This window comes from Camelus bactrianus, chromosome 20, assembly GCF_048773025.1.
Source record: "Camelus bactrianus isolate YW-2024 breed Bactrian camel chromosome 20, ASM4877302v1, whole genome shotgun sequence".
Taxonomy (NCBI): domain Eukaryota; kingdom Metazoa; phylum Chordata; class Mammalia; order Artiodactyla; family Camelidae; genus Camelus; species Camelus bactrianus.
In genome coordinates, this window is record NC_133558.1 from 3,589,477 (window position 1) to 3,604,269 (window position 14,793).

The 14,793-nt window shown below is 53.2% G+C and overlaps 1 protein-coding gene across 2 annotated transcripts in view; it reads right to left on the reverse strand.

Moving 5' to 3' along the window:
- F13A1 (coagulation factor XIII A chain) overlaps positions 1–4,440 on the reverse strand; it is a 125,022-nt gene extending 120,582 nt beyond the window's left edge. The window contains exons 1-3 of one of the 2 annotated variants that reach the window (XM_010968596.3): positions 4,266–4,440; positions 3,918–3,976; positions 1,859–2,006 (exon numbers count right to left, since the gene is read on the reverse strand). In XM_010968596.3, coding sequence (XP_010966898.2) covers positions 1,859–1,988 — 130 coding nt within the window. In that variant the 5' untranslated portion in view covers positions 1,989–2,006; positions 3,918–3,976; positions 4,266–4,440. The remainder of the gene's footprint in view (positions 1–1,858; positions 2,007–3,917; positions 3,977–4,265) is intronic. The other variant, XM_074348049.1, reaches the window with a different exon arrangement.
- Between the last annotated feature and the right edge of the window lie 10,353 nt (positions 4,441–14,793).

Below are 14,793 nucleotides of genomic sequence, written 5' to 3' on the forward strand. Positions count from 1 at the left end.
CGACCCATCCCCGTTAGGCCCCCTTCTCCTGCTCTCCTGCTCGCTTCTCCCAGCACTTTGCCCCCCCCCCCCCCAGGTCTCAGGGGCTTCTCTACCAGAGGGGAATTTTGCTAGGAAACTGAATACACAAAGGTAACTTGCTTGGTAATTTGATATCTGCATGCTTTCTAATTGTATAGGAAGGAAGGAAGGAAGGGAGAAAGGAGGGAGGGAGGGAGGTAGAGACGGAGGGAAGGACTTCTAGACTGAGCAGTGAAGGAGTGAACATCATTTGCTTGCTTTGGTCTCAGTCTCTTAACCTCTAACATGGGGGTTTAGATGAATTGCTTCAAGTCCTTTTAAACTCCGTTCTGCAGCTCTAACAGTGGCGTTTTCGAGGGCTCAGAACTCCAGGTTTACACCTTGTCTTGGCCTCTCCTCTCAACTGAAGATGCCCTTCAGCTCTGCGAGGCCCCCCACTCCAAATGTGGACAGTGCCTCACGGGTGGTACTGGACGTCTCTCTGGCTTCACAATTGGCTGTCAGATCTTCTAGACAGGATGCTAACATAGCCCAGCCTACCCACCGCACCTGGGCTGCTCTCCCACTTGCTAGGTTTGTCTATAACCGGCATCGTCCTCTCCCTCTGCTTAACCGCTGGTCCCTGTTGGACACACAGTACAGGTGACCGTGGGCACCCACCCCTGCAGGTGGGTGTCTATGCCCCAGGGAAACCTAGCACAGAGCCCTCTCGGGAGCAGAAGTGGGTTTGGGTGCATGTGTGCTGCAGACAGAAAGTGCTCCCGCTGGACGCCATTCAGGGGCGTGAGTCTGAATGTCCCTGCCACGGCCCAAGGGAATGGCATCTGAGTCACCCAGCCATGTCTGGTACCTGGGCCCCGTCACAGCTGACAGGGCCGAGCGGAGGTCAGCAGCCGACCCCAGAGCAGGCCCCTGGGGCCCAACAGAGGTGATCGCGGGGGAAGCTGTCCTGGAGACAGACAGGCCTTCCACCTCCGTTACCATCAGCGCCTGGCACCTCTCAGCAGCCCTGAGAGTCACAGAGACGCATGGGGGGAGACGGGGAAGGAGGTGAGGGCCGGACAGTCTAAACAGCCACAGTGTCTTGGAAGTGGAAACTTCCAGCTGGAGAACATTCTTAAAAAAGGGGCAGTAGGTAGTATCTGCAAACCCAGACCCTGCGGTTTATCCGTGCCCGCCCCCTTTTACCCCCCTGGGAAACACTAAGTTTGTTTTCTACATCTGTGGGTCTGTTTCTGTTTTGTAATTAAGTTCATTTGTGTCTGGTTTTTTCTTTTTGGTTCCACATATAAGTGATAGCATATGGTAATTTTTTTCCTCTTTCTGGCTTACTTCATTTAGTATGATAATCTCTAGGACCATATAAAATAGGTAAACAACAAGGTCCTACTGTCTAGCACAAGGAACTCTATTCAACGGCTTGTAATAATCTATATTGAAAAAGAGTATGAAAAGGAATATATATATATATATATATATATATATATATATATATATATATATATATATATAACTGAATCACTAAGCTGTGCACCAGAACCCAACACAGTTATTTTGTGTCGACTGCACTTCAATTAAAAACAAAACAAGACAAACAAAACCAGAGCAGAAGACCTGGAAGCGGCCCCGGCTGTGCCAGGGCCCTCATTTGTCAGAAGCGACTCCCCCAGGGTTGCAGCGAACTGGGACCAGAATCCTGGTCTCGAGAGCCTTTCCCACACAGAAGAGGGCCTTGCAGGCCTCTCCGTGGAAGCAGACACCGGCAGGGCGCAGCTTCTGTGGGCGCGCGGCGGGGGCAGGGGCGGGCCCGAGCCCTGGGTGGGGGGGGCGCCCCTACCTTGCAGGCGGAAGCTCCGGGGCAGGACGCCCTGCAGCTCCATCGTCGGGGGGTCGTTCTCCGCCGCATTGGACGCGTTGCGGGGGACGGCTCTCCTGCCTCCAAAGGCGGTCCCAGAGGGCTCTGACATCCTCCGCTCCACAGGCTCCTTCAGGGGAGGAAAGGAAACCCCGAGAAGGAACGTGAAGCCAGTTTCATTTGGGACAAGAATTCAAAACTAGAGACACAGACACGGCTGTGTGGGAACATTCTCAAGCAACACATTTTGAGTTTCGCATAAATAAACCCCGGGACGTGTCAGGGAGGGTTAGTGTGATGGTGGAGCCAGCTCCCCCGGGATCTCAGAGAGCGTTCTGTTTGTCAGAAAGTATGGAAGGCAGAAGACAGAGGGCTTATTTGGGGAAATGTAAAATGTAACAGCTGTGGGAGAGCAGGGGGTTTCTCATTACCCCCGAAGGCAACCTCCTGAAGGAAGCGTTTACCGGCCCGCGTCCGCGTGGCCGCCCACTGCACATAGGCTTAGGTGCGCGTCGCTGTAAGGCTAAACTCACACAGCCGGGTGCAGACAGGTGGCGCCCCTTTAGTGTTCATGCTGGCGGTTTAATGCAGCCAGTGCTTGTGGAGGGTCCCCTGAGCGCCAGGCTGTGGCCTGGGACCTTGGGATACACCGGGGGACAAAACCGAGGGAGGCTTGCCCTGGAGAGCTCCCGGTCGAGCGGGGTTAAGGGCGGCCCGGCCAGGTTCAGAAGTAACCTGGTAGGTAGGAGAGGGTGGTCCTGCCTTAGAGCCAGGACGACCACGTGGAGCAGGACGGAGACTGAGAGTTTGGGGAGGTGGGAGGGAGGCGCACGGCAGTTTTAAGCAGGGCTATAAATAGCCCCTCTCCCAGCTGCCTTGGTCAGTGGTGCTAACGCCGCCCTCGCTCCCAGCCTGCTCCCCTCCCTTTGGAGTCCGTGCAGGCAAACAAGCAGGTTAAACACCACACACCTCACTGTCGGGGCCCCATCAGGACTTGTTGACCAACTGACCAAATGAAGGGAGACCTTGTTTCTGGCCCAGTGAAGCCTTCCCCTGGAGCACCTGGCTCCTGGGCGCTGGGCTGCTTTTGGAACGCAGGCACGCCCTCAGGGGATGCAGAACAGCCTTTATGGAGGGAACAGGGGTCGGTGTCCCCGAAACGCGCTGAACAAAGGCAGCACAGCCGCGGGCAAGGGAGCCACTTCCCGGGGCTCGGGGTCTCGGAGGCGGGCAGCAGTGTGTGGGAATATAAAGTCGGAATGGGTTTCCATCAACACCTGCACTCATATTTACAGCCGCCAGTGGACTAAGGGGTGGGGGAGGAGAGAGGGTCAATGATGGAGGGAGAGCAGGGAAAGCCTTCCTCCCGTGGGGACTGGCAGGGGTGGGCTGCAGGGCCGCTGGGGGAGGGCAGGGTCTGGGGAGAGCAGGGCAGAGCCGGCTGGGAGGGAACCGTTGAAGGGGAGAACCGGGGAGCCCCAGGTGCTTGCCAGGTAAGAGAGGCCCACGCAGACAGGGCAGGTGAGTGCAGGTGGGCAGGCACGGCCTCCTTCTTGCCAGGTCTGGGTGGGGGAGGCGCTCAAGTTTGGCTCCTGAAAGGTGGAGGAGGGGGGTGCCCTAGATGGAGAGCCAAGCTGGATGGATCAGACGGCAGCTCCAGCCAAGCAGGTGTTCTTACCTGGCCCTCCTCCTCCCTCCAACCTTTTGCACCCCTCCTCCACAGCCTGCTGCCCTGAGGAAAGGGGGGCCTGTCCCCTCTGGGGGCATCTCAGTTGCCCCATTCTCATTTGTGGCCTTCCTTAGCAGGCAGCACCTCAGGAAAGCCTTGCTGGGTGCTTGCGTGAAGTCCCCACTGTCTAGATAGGAGCGAGAAGGAAGGGAAGTGGCCAAGTGCGACTGCCTCTGCCCTCTGCCCCCCTGCACCCCAGGTTCCACCTGCAGGACCCTCGGGGAAGCCCAGGCGCAGGGCGGGGACGCGGCGGGGCCCTGAGCCCCCAGGCGCAGGGCTGCAGGGCGCCGGCCAGGAGGGGCGGCTGCTTACCTGCGGTCCCTCCCGAGGTGCCCAGCGCTGGCTGGCTCTGTGCGGTTCTGGGATCCTTCCTCAAAAGGACGCAGGGAAGGAAATCAACAAGAAAGTTGGCTCTCAAATAACTTCCTAAGAGCCCCCCCCCCGCCCCCGTCCCACGGGGTTGTCTCCTCCCCTTCTTGACAGCTGGCGTCAGCAGCAGCTTCCAGGGCTTTCAATCGGCCTCTGCCATCCTGCTCTTATTCTGGCTTGAGCCTCAGCCCCCCCTTGCTCCCGATTTCCCAGCCCCGCTTCTCCTCAGCAGCCCCACCGCCAGTTCAGCCACCCCCGCCTCGCCTGGCGGCTGCGGGCACCCCTGAGAACCTGCAGCCCAGGCAGACGGGCAGGCGCTGCCCCCTCCCTCGGTCTGAGGGTGAGGAAGAAGGGGCTCCCTCACACGGGGCCGGTCCCCCTGCCCTCCAGGGTTCCGGGGCTGGCTGCTGCGGCCCGGCAGACGGGAGGGTCTGCCCTCCCACAGGCAGGTCACAGACAGTTGTGACGACGCACAGAGCAAGAGCAACGTGTCCCTCTTGTGTAAATAAGGCTGAGGGGCATGGGCTAAATTCTCGAACGGTCCACAGCGCCCCGGCCACCACCCAACCGCAAGGTTTCCTGCGGGGGATGGAATGCCCAGCCCAGCCCAGGGGAAGGATGAGTAAAGTCCTTCAAGAGGGCCACAAAAATTAGAAAATAACACTTTGTTCCTTTTCTGAAAACCATTCTGGTTTCTTTTCAAATAACTGAAGACAAAGAAAAGACAGTTTTCCTTCGAAAGTTTTCCACATATTTTTTCTCCTCTGAGGCTGTATTTCTAAATGCGCCTATTTTCAGCCGTGGCTATTTCTAACTGTCTCCTTTACTGCCTTCAAATTTCTGGCCCCACCACTCAATCTAATTTAATAGGGAAAAAGATGCCATTGGTTACGCGCTCTATCAATTTTCTGCTACCAAATCTACAAACTCGCCTGCAAACGAACCCACCTCTTCCCTGTTTCTTCCTGCCCCTGCAGTTGAAAGGTTCCTGCCACCCTCCCGTCCACGGCCAAGGGCACCGTCCCCACGTTGCCTGTGTCCCTGTCACCTACTTCAGGGCTCTGCTGCAGCACTGGTCCCCTCTTTCTCCTGCACCTCTGAGCTCCCCGGCACCATGCTTCCCATCAGCATGTACACAAGTTCAATTCTCTCCAGTATTTTAAAAAAAACCCACCCTCAACCCACAGCCGCTACAGTTACCTGGGATTACGTGGCAGAGACCGGAACCGCGTGGGGTCCAGCCTTTACCAGAAACGCTGCCCGAGGCCCAGGGGCAGGGGAGGACTAGCCTGTCTCTTCCTTCCTCCTCCACTCTCCCCACATTGTCTCTCATTTCCGAGCTCAGCCAAAATCAGCCCGTAAAGGTGGTGCCACCACAGCTGTGCTGGGGGGAGGGTCCCCAAACCACCCCCGCTTCAATGGATCACAAGGTGGACCCAGCAGACGGTCATCCTCGCAGCTGGATTTATTACAGTGAGAGGACACAACTCCAGCTCAGCAGAGGGAAAAAGCACAAGGGGAAAAGGCCGAAGGAAGGCAGGTGCTAAGTGACCACGGGCCTCCCCCAGCACACCACACACCCCCGACCGCCCACCTGCCGGTGGGGACCACAGGGCTCTGCCAGGGAGACGGTCGGAGACCCCGCGCCCAGGGCTTTTGTTGGAGCTGGTCACGTGGGCCCCCTCTGCCCAGCATGGACCAGACTCGAGGCTCTTAGAAGCAGGCGCTCGGCATGGACCACCCTGACCGCACAGCGGAGGTCCCGTGAGTCATGCTTGTTGGTCAAGGAATGGCGGGACAACTCCTGAAATCCTCATGCAGCCAGGCCACCTCACAAGGGGGTCTTTCTGAGGAGAGCGGGCAGGTCTGCTGAGCCGACTCCCTTCCGCACAGCCTCCCCCACCTCCATCCAGGCAGAGCAGAGCTGATGCAAGGTGATCTCAAGGCAAACAGTTCCAGGGCTGGTGCATCCAACAGTGCACCTCTCATCACGGTGTGGCCAGTCCCTCCCTCTCCCTTCCCAGCACTGCAGTGGGGCCACAATGATGGCCTGGAGAAAGAGGAGAGGTCCCTGGGGAGATGCATGTTCCCTGGCCTCCAGGCTCCCTGGGATCTTGAGGAGATGTGCATTCTTCCTGCGCGCAAAAGCCCTGACACATCTTCTTGCTTCTCTGCAACTAAAGGGGCCACGATCCCAATGTCCTGCTGATTGAACCTTGAAGAAAGCTGCAATTGACACCTCACTGGCTACTCAAGGGGCAGAGTGAGAAAGCCTGGACACCCCCCAGGCAGCCTGGCTCCCGTCAGAAATACGCTGCAGCCTTTAGGAACTGTCAGTAAACGGAAGGTGCACAGATGGAGGGATTCCAAGCTCCCTTGATCTGACTCTTTGATTCTGAGTTTTCATTTATATGATATGGACACTCTTCCCTCCAAATAAATTTCCATCTTTCTTCTACTTGGCAATATCCAGGAAGCAGACTGTTTGCTCAGGGGATGACTTTTCTGGCAAACTCCATTTGATTTACATGCAAAACTTCACATCCCAAACAAACAACTCAGTCATGTCCGCTGTTTTTTTTCCAGCAGAAACAGGACCTGGATTTCATTGGTTACATACGTAGTTGCAGATGGAGGGGCGTGGGTACCGGTAACAATGAGCCTACAAGGGTGCCTAACCCTCCAACACCAGTGACGAGAGTCCATCTCTTGGGGGGAGTTCTCCTCCAGTGCCCTTGAGCCTTAGGAGCTGGGGGGAAACTTTCCTCTCCAAAAGGAGGTGGGGCTAGGGGAAGGATGGGAGGGAGGCTGAAGAAAGAGTTAATCATCACCGTTGTGAGCAGCTGGTGAGGGAGTGGTCCTCTGCCTCCATTCATGTCTTTCTAGGAGCCTCAGGGGAGCCTTCACAAAGTCTGGCAAAGACATCTGAAGACCCAAGGAGGAATTTACAAAGCACCATTGTAGCCGAGTCACAACAGAGCTTGGGTTTGAGAAAGGACCGTTCCTCCGACAGCTCTTTTCTATTTTCTTTGGGAGAGATGTAATCCACGCCTGTGGAAGCTCCAGATGGCAGAGATTTCTCCGGCTTCAGCTTTCCTGGGTGTGGCCCTCTCTCACCTGCGCTCTGCTTCCCCCTTAATCTACCTCCCCGACGGGCAGCAGCTGCCGGGCTGTCCCCACGGCGGGGCCGGCCAGGAGGACAGAGGCAGCAAAGTTGTCTCCTCCTTCGGGATGCAGGACTGAGCTGGCGCCCTTGTGCGCTCACCACTAGCGTGAATATCCCTGTGGTTACTAGGATGGTTATTTTTAATTGTGGTGAAACACACATAATGTAACATTTACAGTCTTCAGTATTCTTCAGTGAATGATTCACTGTAGTGGCAAGTATCACGCTGTTGTGCAACCAATCTATAGGATTTCTTCATCTTGCAAAACTGAAACTCTGTATCCATTAAACAACTGATAGGAGAGAGACAGAGAGAGTGTGTGTGTGTGTAAGGGCATTTGTGAATGTGTGTCTGGATGTGAGCGTGTGCATGTCTGTGTGAGTAGGTGTGTCTGAGTGTGTACAAGGGTATTTGTAAGTGCGTGCCTGTACATGGGGGTCACTGTCTAAGCCAATGTGTATGTCTGACTGTATCTGTGAGTGTGTGATGTGAGTGTGTGTCCAGGGGCAATGAGAGGACTGCAGAGCCACCCAAAAGATGTTTCAGCCCTGGGTCGGCTTCCTCGTGCCTCCAGGGTTCTGGCTGGACTTAAGGGGACTCCAAGAGGTATTTTAAACTTTAAAAGACTTTATAAATTATGAGAAAAGTCAACCAGAACTGGATCTTTTATGGATGAAGCCTTCCAAGTTTGACGGGAGGAGACCGTCCTGTAAAATGTTGATTACTTAGAGACAACAGGAGTGGAGAGGGGTGTCCTTACGAAGCTGTAGCCAGCCTCACCCGCGTGCGGCGCAGACACAGGGCAAAGGCTGCTTGGTTGATGCGACTCCTCTCCTTACTCTGGTGGTGCCCAGACTCCGCTGACCACAGAAAGCAAAGACGAGACCCCACATCCACCTTTCCCACTTGTCTCACTTTGCCGGATAAAAAGCATTCAGCGATAACAAAGCATTGTGGGGGAAAACAGCAATTAAAATGGTAATGTAGCAATGCGTATGAACAAAATGATCAATAGGAGTGAAACCTACCAGTAATTCCACAGATTTATCACAAGTGTTCACTGAAAGAATAGTAGCAATTGAAAACCACATCTCGCACCGGGTAACAGGGATGTGCTACAAACGAGGCTTGCTTCATTCAAATTGCCAGAAGGCCAGCTACCTGTGTGTGTTCATGTGTGCAGGTTTGTGTGCACATGCGTGTGCTCCTGTGTGCGCTCCAGCTCAGGAAGGGCTTTGCAGTGTGCCCCGGGGGGTAGGACAGTCGAAGCTGGAACCTAGGCTTCCTCACCTGCTACCTGGGTGACTTTGGGTCAACTTCTTACTGTCTCTGCACCTGTTTCCTCACCTGTAGAGGGGTGATCATAATCAAGCCAACCTCAAGATCAAAGAGGAGGACACATATAAAACACTGTGTGCAGCCCCAGCACAAGGCTAACACTAAATATTGCCAATAATGGCAAGTGTGAACTGAACAACCCCAACTCACGAATATTTTGCCTTTTTCTAAAAATTGATATCATCTTTACTTTCTCATTATCTGGGAAGTGAACATTTAACTTGCTAATAATTTCAGGTATTTTCGTGTGTGCGGGGTCATCATCCGCACTTGTAGCGTTTTTCAGTCCAGTAGCTCTACAGGTGCTACCTCTGTAATTCACTCTTGTCCACGGGGGATTCAACTGATAATCAGCTGGTTGCAGATGTGTACGTGAGGACACATAAGGGTCTCTTTCTAACTGAAGCAAATGAAAAACCTTCCAATACAAGGAAGATTTCAGGGGAGTGGATCAGAGAAGAATTTTAGATGAAGTATGACAAGTGAATGGACCAGCCTTGTGTGGTTGTCTGCTCTCTTTGGAAGCCCACATCCAGGTAGGTGGAAGGGCAGACCTTCTGGGGCATCTCACTAAAGTCCTGTAACAAGGCCCAGGGGTGCCAGCCAGTGTGCCCCAGTTTACAGCAGTCACTTGTCCAAGGGCCCTGCTGCCCCTCGTCGTAGATGTTGTTGACATCACACAACATCTTCTTACTGATGCCGTGAAGCACAAGCACCAGATCTGAAGGACTGTTCTAAAGGGGAACTGCAAAAGCAGAGGCAAACTAAACTTGGAGACTGGAAGAGGAGCTTCTAATGAGGTCAGGCCGGAAATGGAGGGGACATGATGTTATGCAGGGTCTTCCCAGCAACAGAGCTTCTGGATAAGCTCTATGTATTTCTAAAGTGAGCCAAAGGCCATTGCATAATCATATGTGTGGGCGCTGCGATGCACCCAAAGAATGGGGCAAGTTCTCGTTTCTTTGATGCTCACTCAGCAATTTCTGCAGGGAGGTCTGTGGACAATGTGCCAGAGTCCTTCCTGTGCATGTGTTTCTTCTTGGCGCGTTTTTCCTATCTCGACGGTAACTGAATGTTGTTAAAGTAGCCCCTGTAATACCAGCTGTACCGTACAGACGTACACCATGATCCACCAAAAATATCTTCCACAACTCATTTTTAACTTAAATAAAAGCATAAAATTCATTTCCAATAAATGAATTAGCATCAATAGAATACCTCTGATTGATGAGAGCAATATGGGTTGCTGACAAAAATGAGGAAGTAAAGGCTTGCAGTGACTTGTGCAGGGAGAGCCAGCTTTGTTTTCACGCTCACCCTAAACAGTCAGCCACTCTCGTAGAACATTGGTTAGCAAATCTGAGAGCCACATAAGAAAAAGCACCAAATATTTGCAAGGGTAGCTACTGATTTATGCTTCCTGAAACGCTTTCTTCATCAATAGTAATCCTTACTTAAGTAAAAGGTGCCCAACCTCCCCACCGCAAATAGTAACCAGTTATCCACGTCCATTCTAATCCACAGGGTTTCTCTTTCCTCCATGCTTTCTTTGGGCCACTTGTCCCATGGCTTTTATGTGCATCGGGTCAAAGTTATTCTAATCATGGAGGGAGTGCAGAAGGAAGCAGGGGGAGTCTTATACCGCCAGACCCGGGGACCGTCATGCATACCTTGTTGACAATCATCCTTCCCCGATCTGAGGACAGACATGGAAGGTACCACACACCTTCCAGAGGCAGAGAAACTTGGTGCCCATGAATGTGGGTGAATCTATTTGATGCCTGAGCCACTCCCACCAACCTCTTCTCTCTCCACTTTCATTGCTTCCAACTGTATAAACTTGGAACCTTCAGGCAAGATCTCATTTTGAGAGGGAGAAAGTGCTACGGGGAAAGAAAAATAAAATCTGTCATAGATGAGCACGATGAAGTTAATTCAATGAGCTTGAGACTAACATGGCTTGATTTCTTTCAGTCTCCAGTCCCCTGAGACGACTAACTTAATTTGCCACAGTACTAGGTTCTTCCTCTCCCTCCCTCCCTCTCTCTATTATATACATACATGTAAAATTATATAGGTAATTTATTATCACAACCTATTTTAATTTTCATATGGGTATAATTGTTTTACCATACAGGAATTCTATGATATACATGTATGTATATTTACAAGTATATAAAGTGTATACATTTATACATACGTAAAGCATAAACATGTATTTATGTATGTGCATAATGGGTTTCACAGAACTGAGCAGCCTAGAGGAAGATACGGAAATCAGAAGGATTTTCATTTGATTTTTAACATTTGCCTTCAAAATGCTTTCATCCAAAAAGGCAGTCGTGTCTCCCATCACTCCTTACCTCAGGACTGATTCGAGAAAACACAGTTGTGATCTGCTGTGCAGTATTAGGACCTCGTAGCTGCTGAGCAACTCACACCATGCAAAGCACTTAGATGAGGGCTGTTTAATTCTCTCAACAACCCTCTGCAACACCTCCGCACACAAGCATGGAAACCGAGGCCTAAGGACACAAGGGGACTTGCGTATAATCACACAGCTGGTAAGTTACACAACTGGGACTTGCACTGAAGTTTTTTTTTTTAATCAAATTCAATGTTTCAGCTAAAATACACTCTCACCAAGCCATCACCTCTCTCTTGCTCAAATATTCCCTGACCCTAACCCTAACCCATTCCCTTTAAGCCTACATGGTCAAAGGTCCGTCTAGAGGGAGACCTTTACTGCTCCTGGAAGATAATGATTGCCTCGATCCAAATCCTCTGAATGGTGATAGGCAAACAGGCACCTGCCCAGGGCTTTTTAAGTGCAGCAAGTAGGAGACGGTAAGTGAGGTGGCTCGCCCGTTCCTGGTGGAGGCCATCCCCGTGGTGCTGGGGCGCCTCTATCCACCCTTGTCAGTCAACAAACTAGTTCTTAGTGGACCTCTGCAGGGGCCAGAGATTCTGCTCAGTGCTGCAGGGAATTCAGCAGGGAGCAAGACAGAGATTGTCTTTTTCCTCAAAAGTTTACCATCAGTCCCTAAGCTCATCGCTGAAGGGAAAGATGAACACTTACCGTGCGTCTGGGACCCTTTAACCTGGATACGCCCGCCCACCCCCAAGAACTCTTTCTGATGGCTCGATCTTGTGGAATTTTGTCCTTTTCTGCTCATATTCTGAATCCCCTTGGTGACCCAGAGCAGGTGAGAATGACCCCTTAATCTGAGTATACCAGCCACCCACCATCCTCACTCCACCCCACACTTCCCATCCTTTCTCCAACCTAAAAACGCCTTTCAGCACAGGCAGGAAATACGACAGGAGAACGTTCCAGTCTAAAAATGAGAACAGAAAATACTCTTTGCTGCTGGGCCTTGGCGATCAAAGTGCACCACACGTGTTCGCCAGCTGTAGCTCAGATGGTTCCTATTTCACCCTGTGTTAATTTTTTATGAAACCCCCTGCGGCCCAGGGGACCCATAATTGGCTTTTAGTTCTTTATTCCATGCTGTCGTCTCTAATCGCTCAGAAGAGCCCACGGTAAGACTGACATGTTAAGGCAGCTCTCCTCTGTACGTACGTGTGCACCAGCCTTCCCGCCTGCAGGCAGCCTCACTTCTTCGTGTGGAATGTCAGTTATGTTTTCCCTTTGGAGGGGAGATGAAGGACGTACTGGGCTATTAATGTATTTGTGCTTTTTAAAATCAGTTTTCCACATCACTGGTGTGATACACAGAGCACAGCCGATAACAAGCCTCAGACGCTCTCCCCCGATTTCAGGCTGATTCTTCAGAGGAGCATGGAGTCCGTGCAGCAGAGACATTTACAACGAAGTCTGCTCTTGGAGTTAAGCATGCACCTGTGGGCAGGTATGACTGTGTGTCAGGTTGTCTCTGGGTCCTTTAGTGCAATCAGCTATTGGCTCTCACAGTCTGTCCCTGGACCCCCTTTGCTGTCCCCGCCCCGATGCACCCCATGGACCATTCAGGAAACACTATGGTGTAGAAAGGGGCGGGGCTTGCTGAGCTGCTGGCTGTCAGGGGTCCGCCTGCAAGACCAGTGCTACAATCTGTCTCTCTAATTTCAGATATCCTTTTCCTTACCGACTTCATATGCTTTTTGAAAAATAAGGGGAAAGAAAACCCTGGTCATCTGGCCTTACTTCCTTAAAGTGAAGCTAACAGAGGCAGACAAGGATCTGCCTGCGAAGCTGATTTTCTGCTAATAGTGGTGGCGCCTTCATACTCTGCACGGACCGCATGTGAGGTTCCGCTGAAAGAGAATTTCACGTCCTTGCCGTCTTCGACAGGTTTCGATGGCTTACAGAGTCCAGGTTTTGCGTAAGTAGCTAGGTTTGGAGAGGAAGATGTCATTTGGGGCAGTTTTGCCTTGACAGCAATATTCCTGTTTACCTGACTGCTCCCTGGGGGTCAGGGAGACACCCCCTCTCGCACGGTGTGACAGCTCGAAGGTACAGAGACGCATTCCCTCCAGTGTGTGGCTTTTGACCCAGCCTCTGGGGAGGACGCCCTCTCCACGGTCACGAGCCCCCTCTCTCCTGCCAGCAGCCTCGGCCATACTGTCACGTCCACGTCTGCTAGTGTTTCACTCACTCATCACAGACCATAAGAGCCCCAGGGTCTCACAGTCTGTCAAGTGCGTGAAGGCAGGACGTGGGGGAGGATCTGCCCTCGATTGTGTGTCTTACCCCGTGTTCTCTGGGCAAGGATGTAGTCTTCAGTTGCCTTTGTTCTGCCCTTGAAGACGAAAGGCGGTGCTGCTGTTTGAAGCTTTGGTTCATTCAGAAGGAAGCGATCGATTCAATTCTGCAAGTGCGCGCTGCACGCTTCCTGTGACCCAAGAGCAACGCCAGACGCTGCAGGGCTGAGCCTCTCCAGGTGCGTGTGGGCGACCGTCACCTGGAGAGCCTCTGATCAGAGACGCGGGCAGGGTCCCGTTAGCCTGCGTGTCTCACAAGTTCCCAGGGCTGTGCCGCTGTCTGCGGACCCACTCTGAGGAGCGCTGCCACGAGAGCCCTTTAATGAATATGCCGGGTTCTGTGGGAAGACACTCAAACACGTCCGAATTAGAGAACAAGACAGCCAATAACACGGAACCCAATAATGCAGGTCCCCAGGCACGCTCTAGCAGAGGGGAGTGCCCCGGGCCTTCAGGAGGCGATGAGAAAAATGTGGACCGAAGCTATCAGAGTGCTAGCCACCAGTCTGCGGTGAGGACTCGGAGGAGGCAGGGTTCTGAAGAAAGGGCACGAGGTGGATCAGGGGAGAACACAGAGGCAGGCTTTCCAGGAGGGGAGACTAGAAGTGGTATTTAATGATAATTCAGGCGGTTATGTAACAAGGAGCTGGCACTGAGAGCTGACGGGGTTAGTTCCGCAGGGTTCGCAGCTTCTGCGGAAACAAACGGAGACCAACCAGGTGAGAACAGGACGAGGCCCTTCCCTCCGAGCTTGCTGCACGGCCGGGGCGTCAGCCACCGTCACCGGGGGCCTGGCGGAGACGCCAAGGCAGGCGGAGGCGTGAGAAAGCTTCGAGGTGGAGGAAAGGGGGGCTTCGGGTCTGGCCCACCGGAGGCTGCTGGCAGGGGAAGCCGCAGGCGGCGGCATTCCAGGTGATCTGTTCGGGACGCTTGCGTGTCTCTGTTTGCTCCTAATTTGGAAGTGGGGACGGGATCTAGAGAAGCTGCCTTTACTAAGTCCTGGCCATTCGGGGCTGATGTTGCAGCAGCCGCCGTCTGGCTTCCTGGGTTGCTCCTGGAGATGGGAATCAGGCTTCCTGCAAGGCCGGCTTCCGGGGCTGGTCACCGGAGATAAGGGGGCGGTTTCCGGGGCTGGCCGCTGCCGGCTGGGGGTCGGGGCTCCGTTTCTGTGTCCGGTCCGGCCATCGTCTGTCTGCGTGTTCAGTCTCTCCCTTCTGTTCTGGAAGCTGTAGGGTTTGGGGGATTGTCCTGATGGCCCCCGTCCCTTCACTTGTTTTTTCTGTTCATAGTTTGAGAATAAGGGCTTGTATCTTCAGTTCACTTACATGGTGGCTGTTGAGTGGCCCCTGCCTTTTTTCCTGAGTGCCCCGGGGGCCCCTTTTGTGTCCTGCTCCTCTATGATCCCGCAGTTTGATTGCCCCTGAGTAAAGCCCAGTCCTTGGGCTGCCGTGCTCCTCACAGGGAGGAGGCAACGGCTCGTCCCACTGCAGAGATGCCTGGGCTGCTTGGCCGGCATCCAGGACGAAAGGTCGCGGTTCTCCCCGTGACCTCACGTGAAAGGACTGTTCACTGCTTTCTGCAGAAGCTCCGAA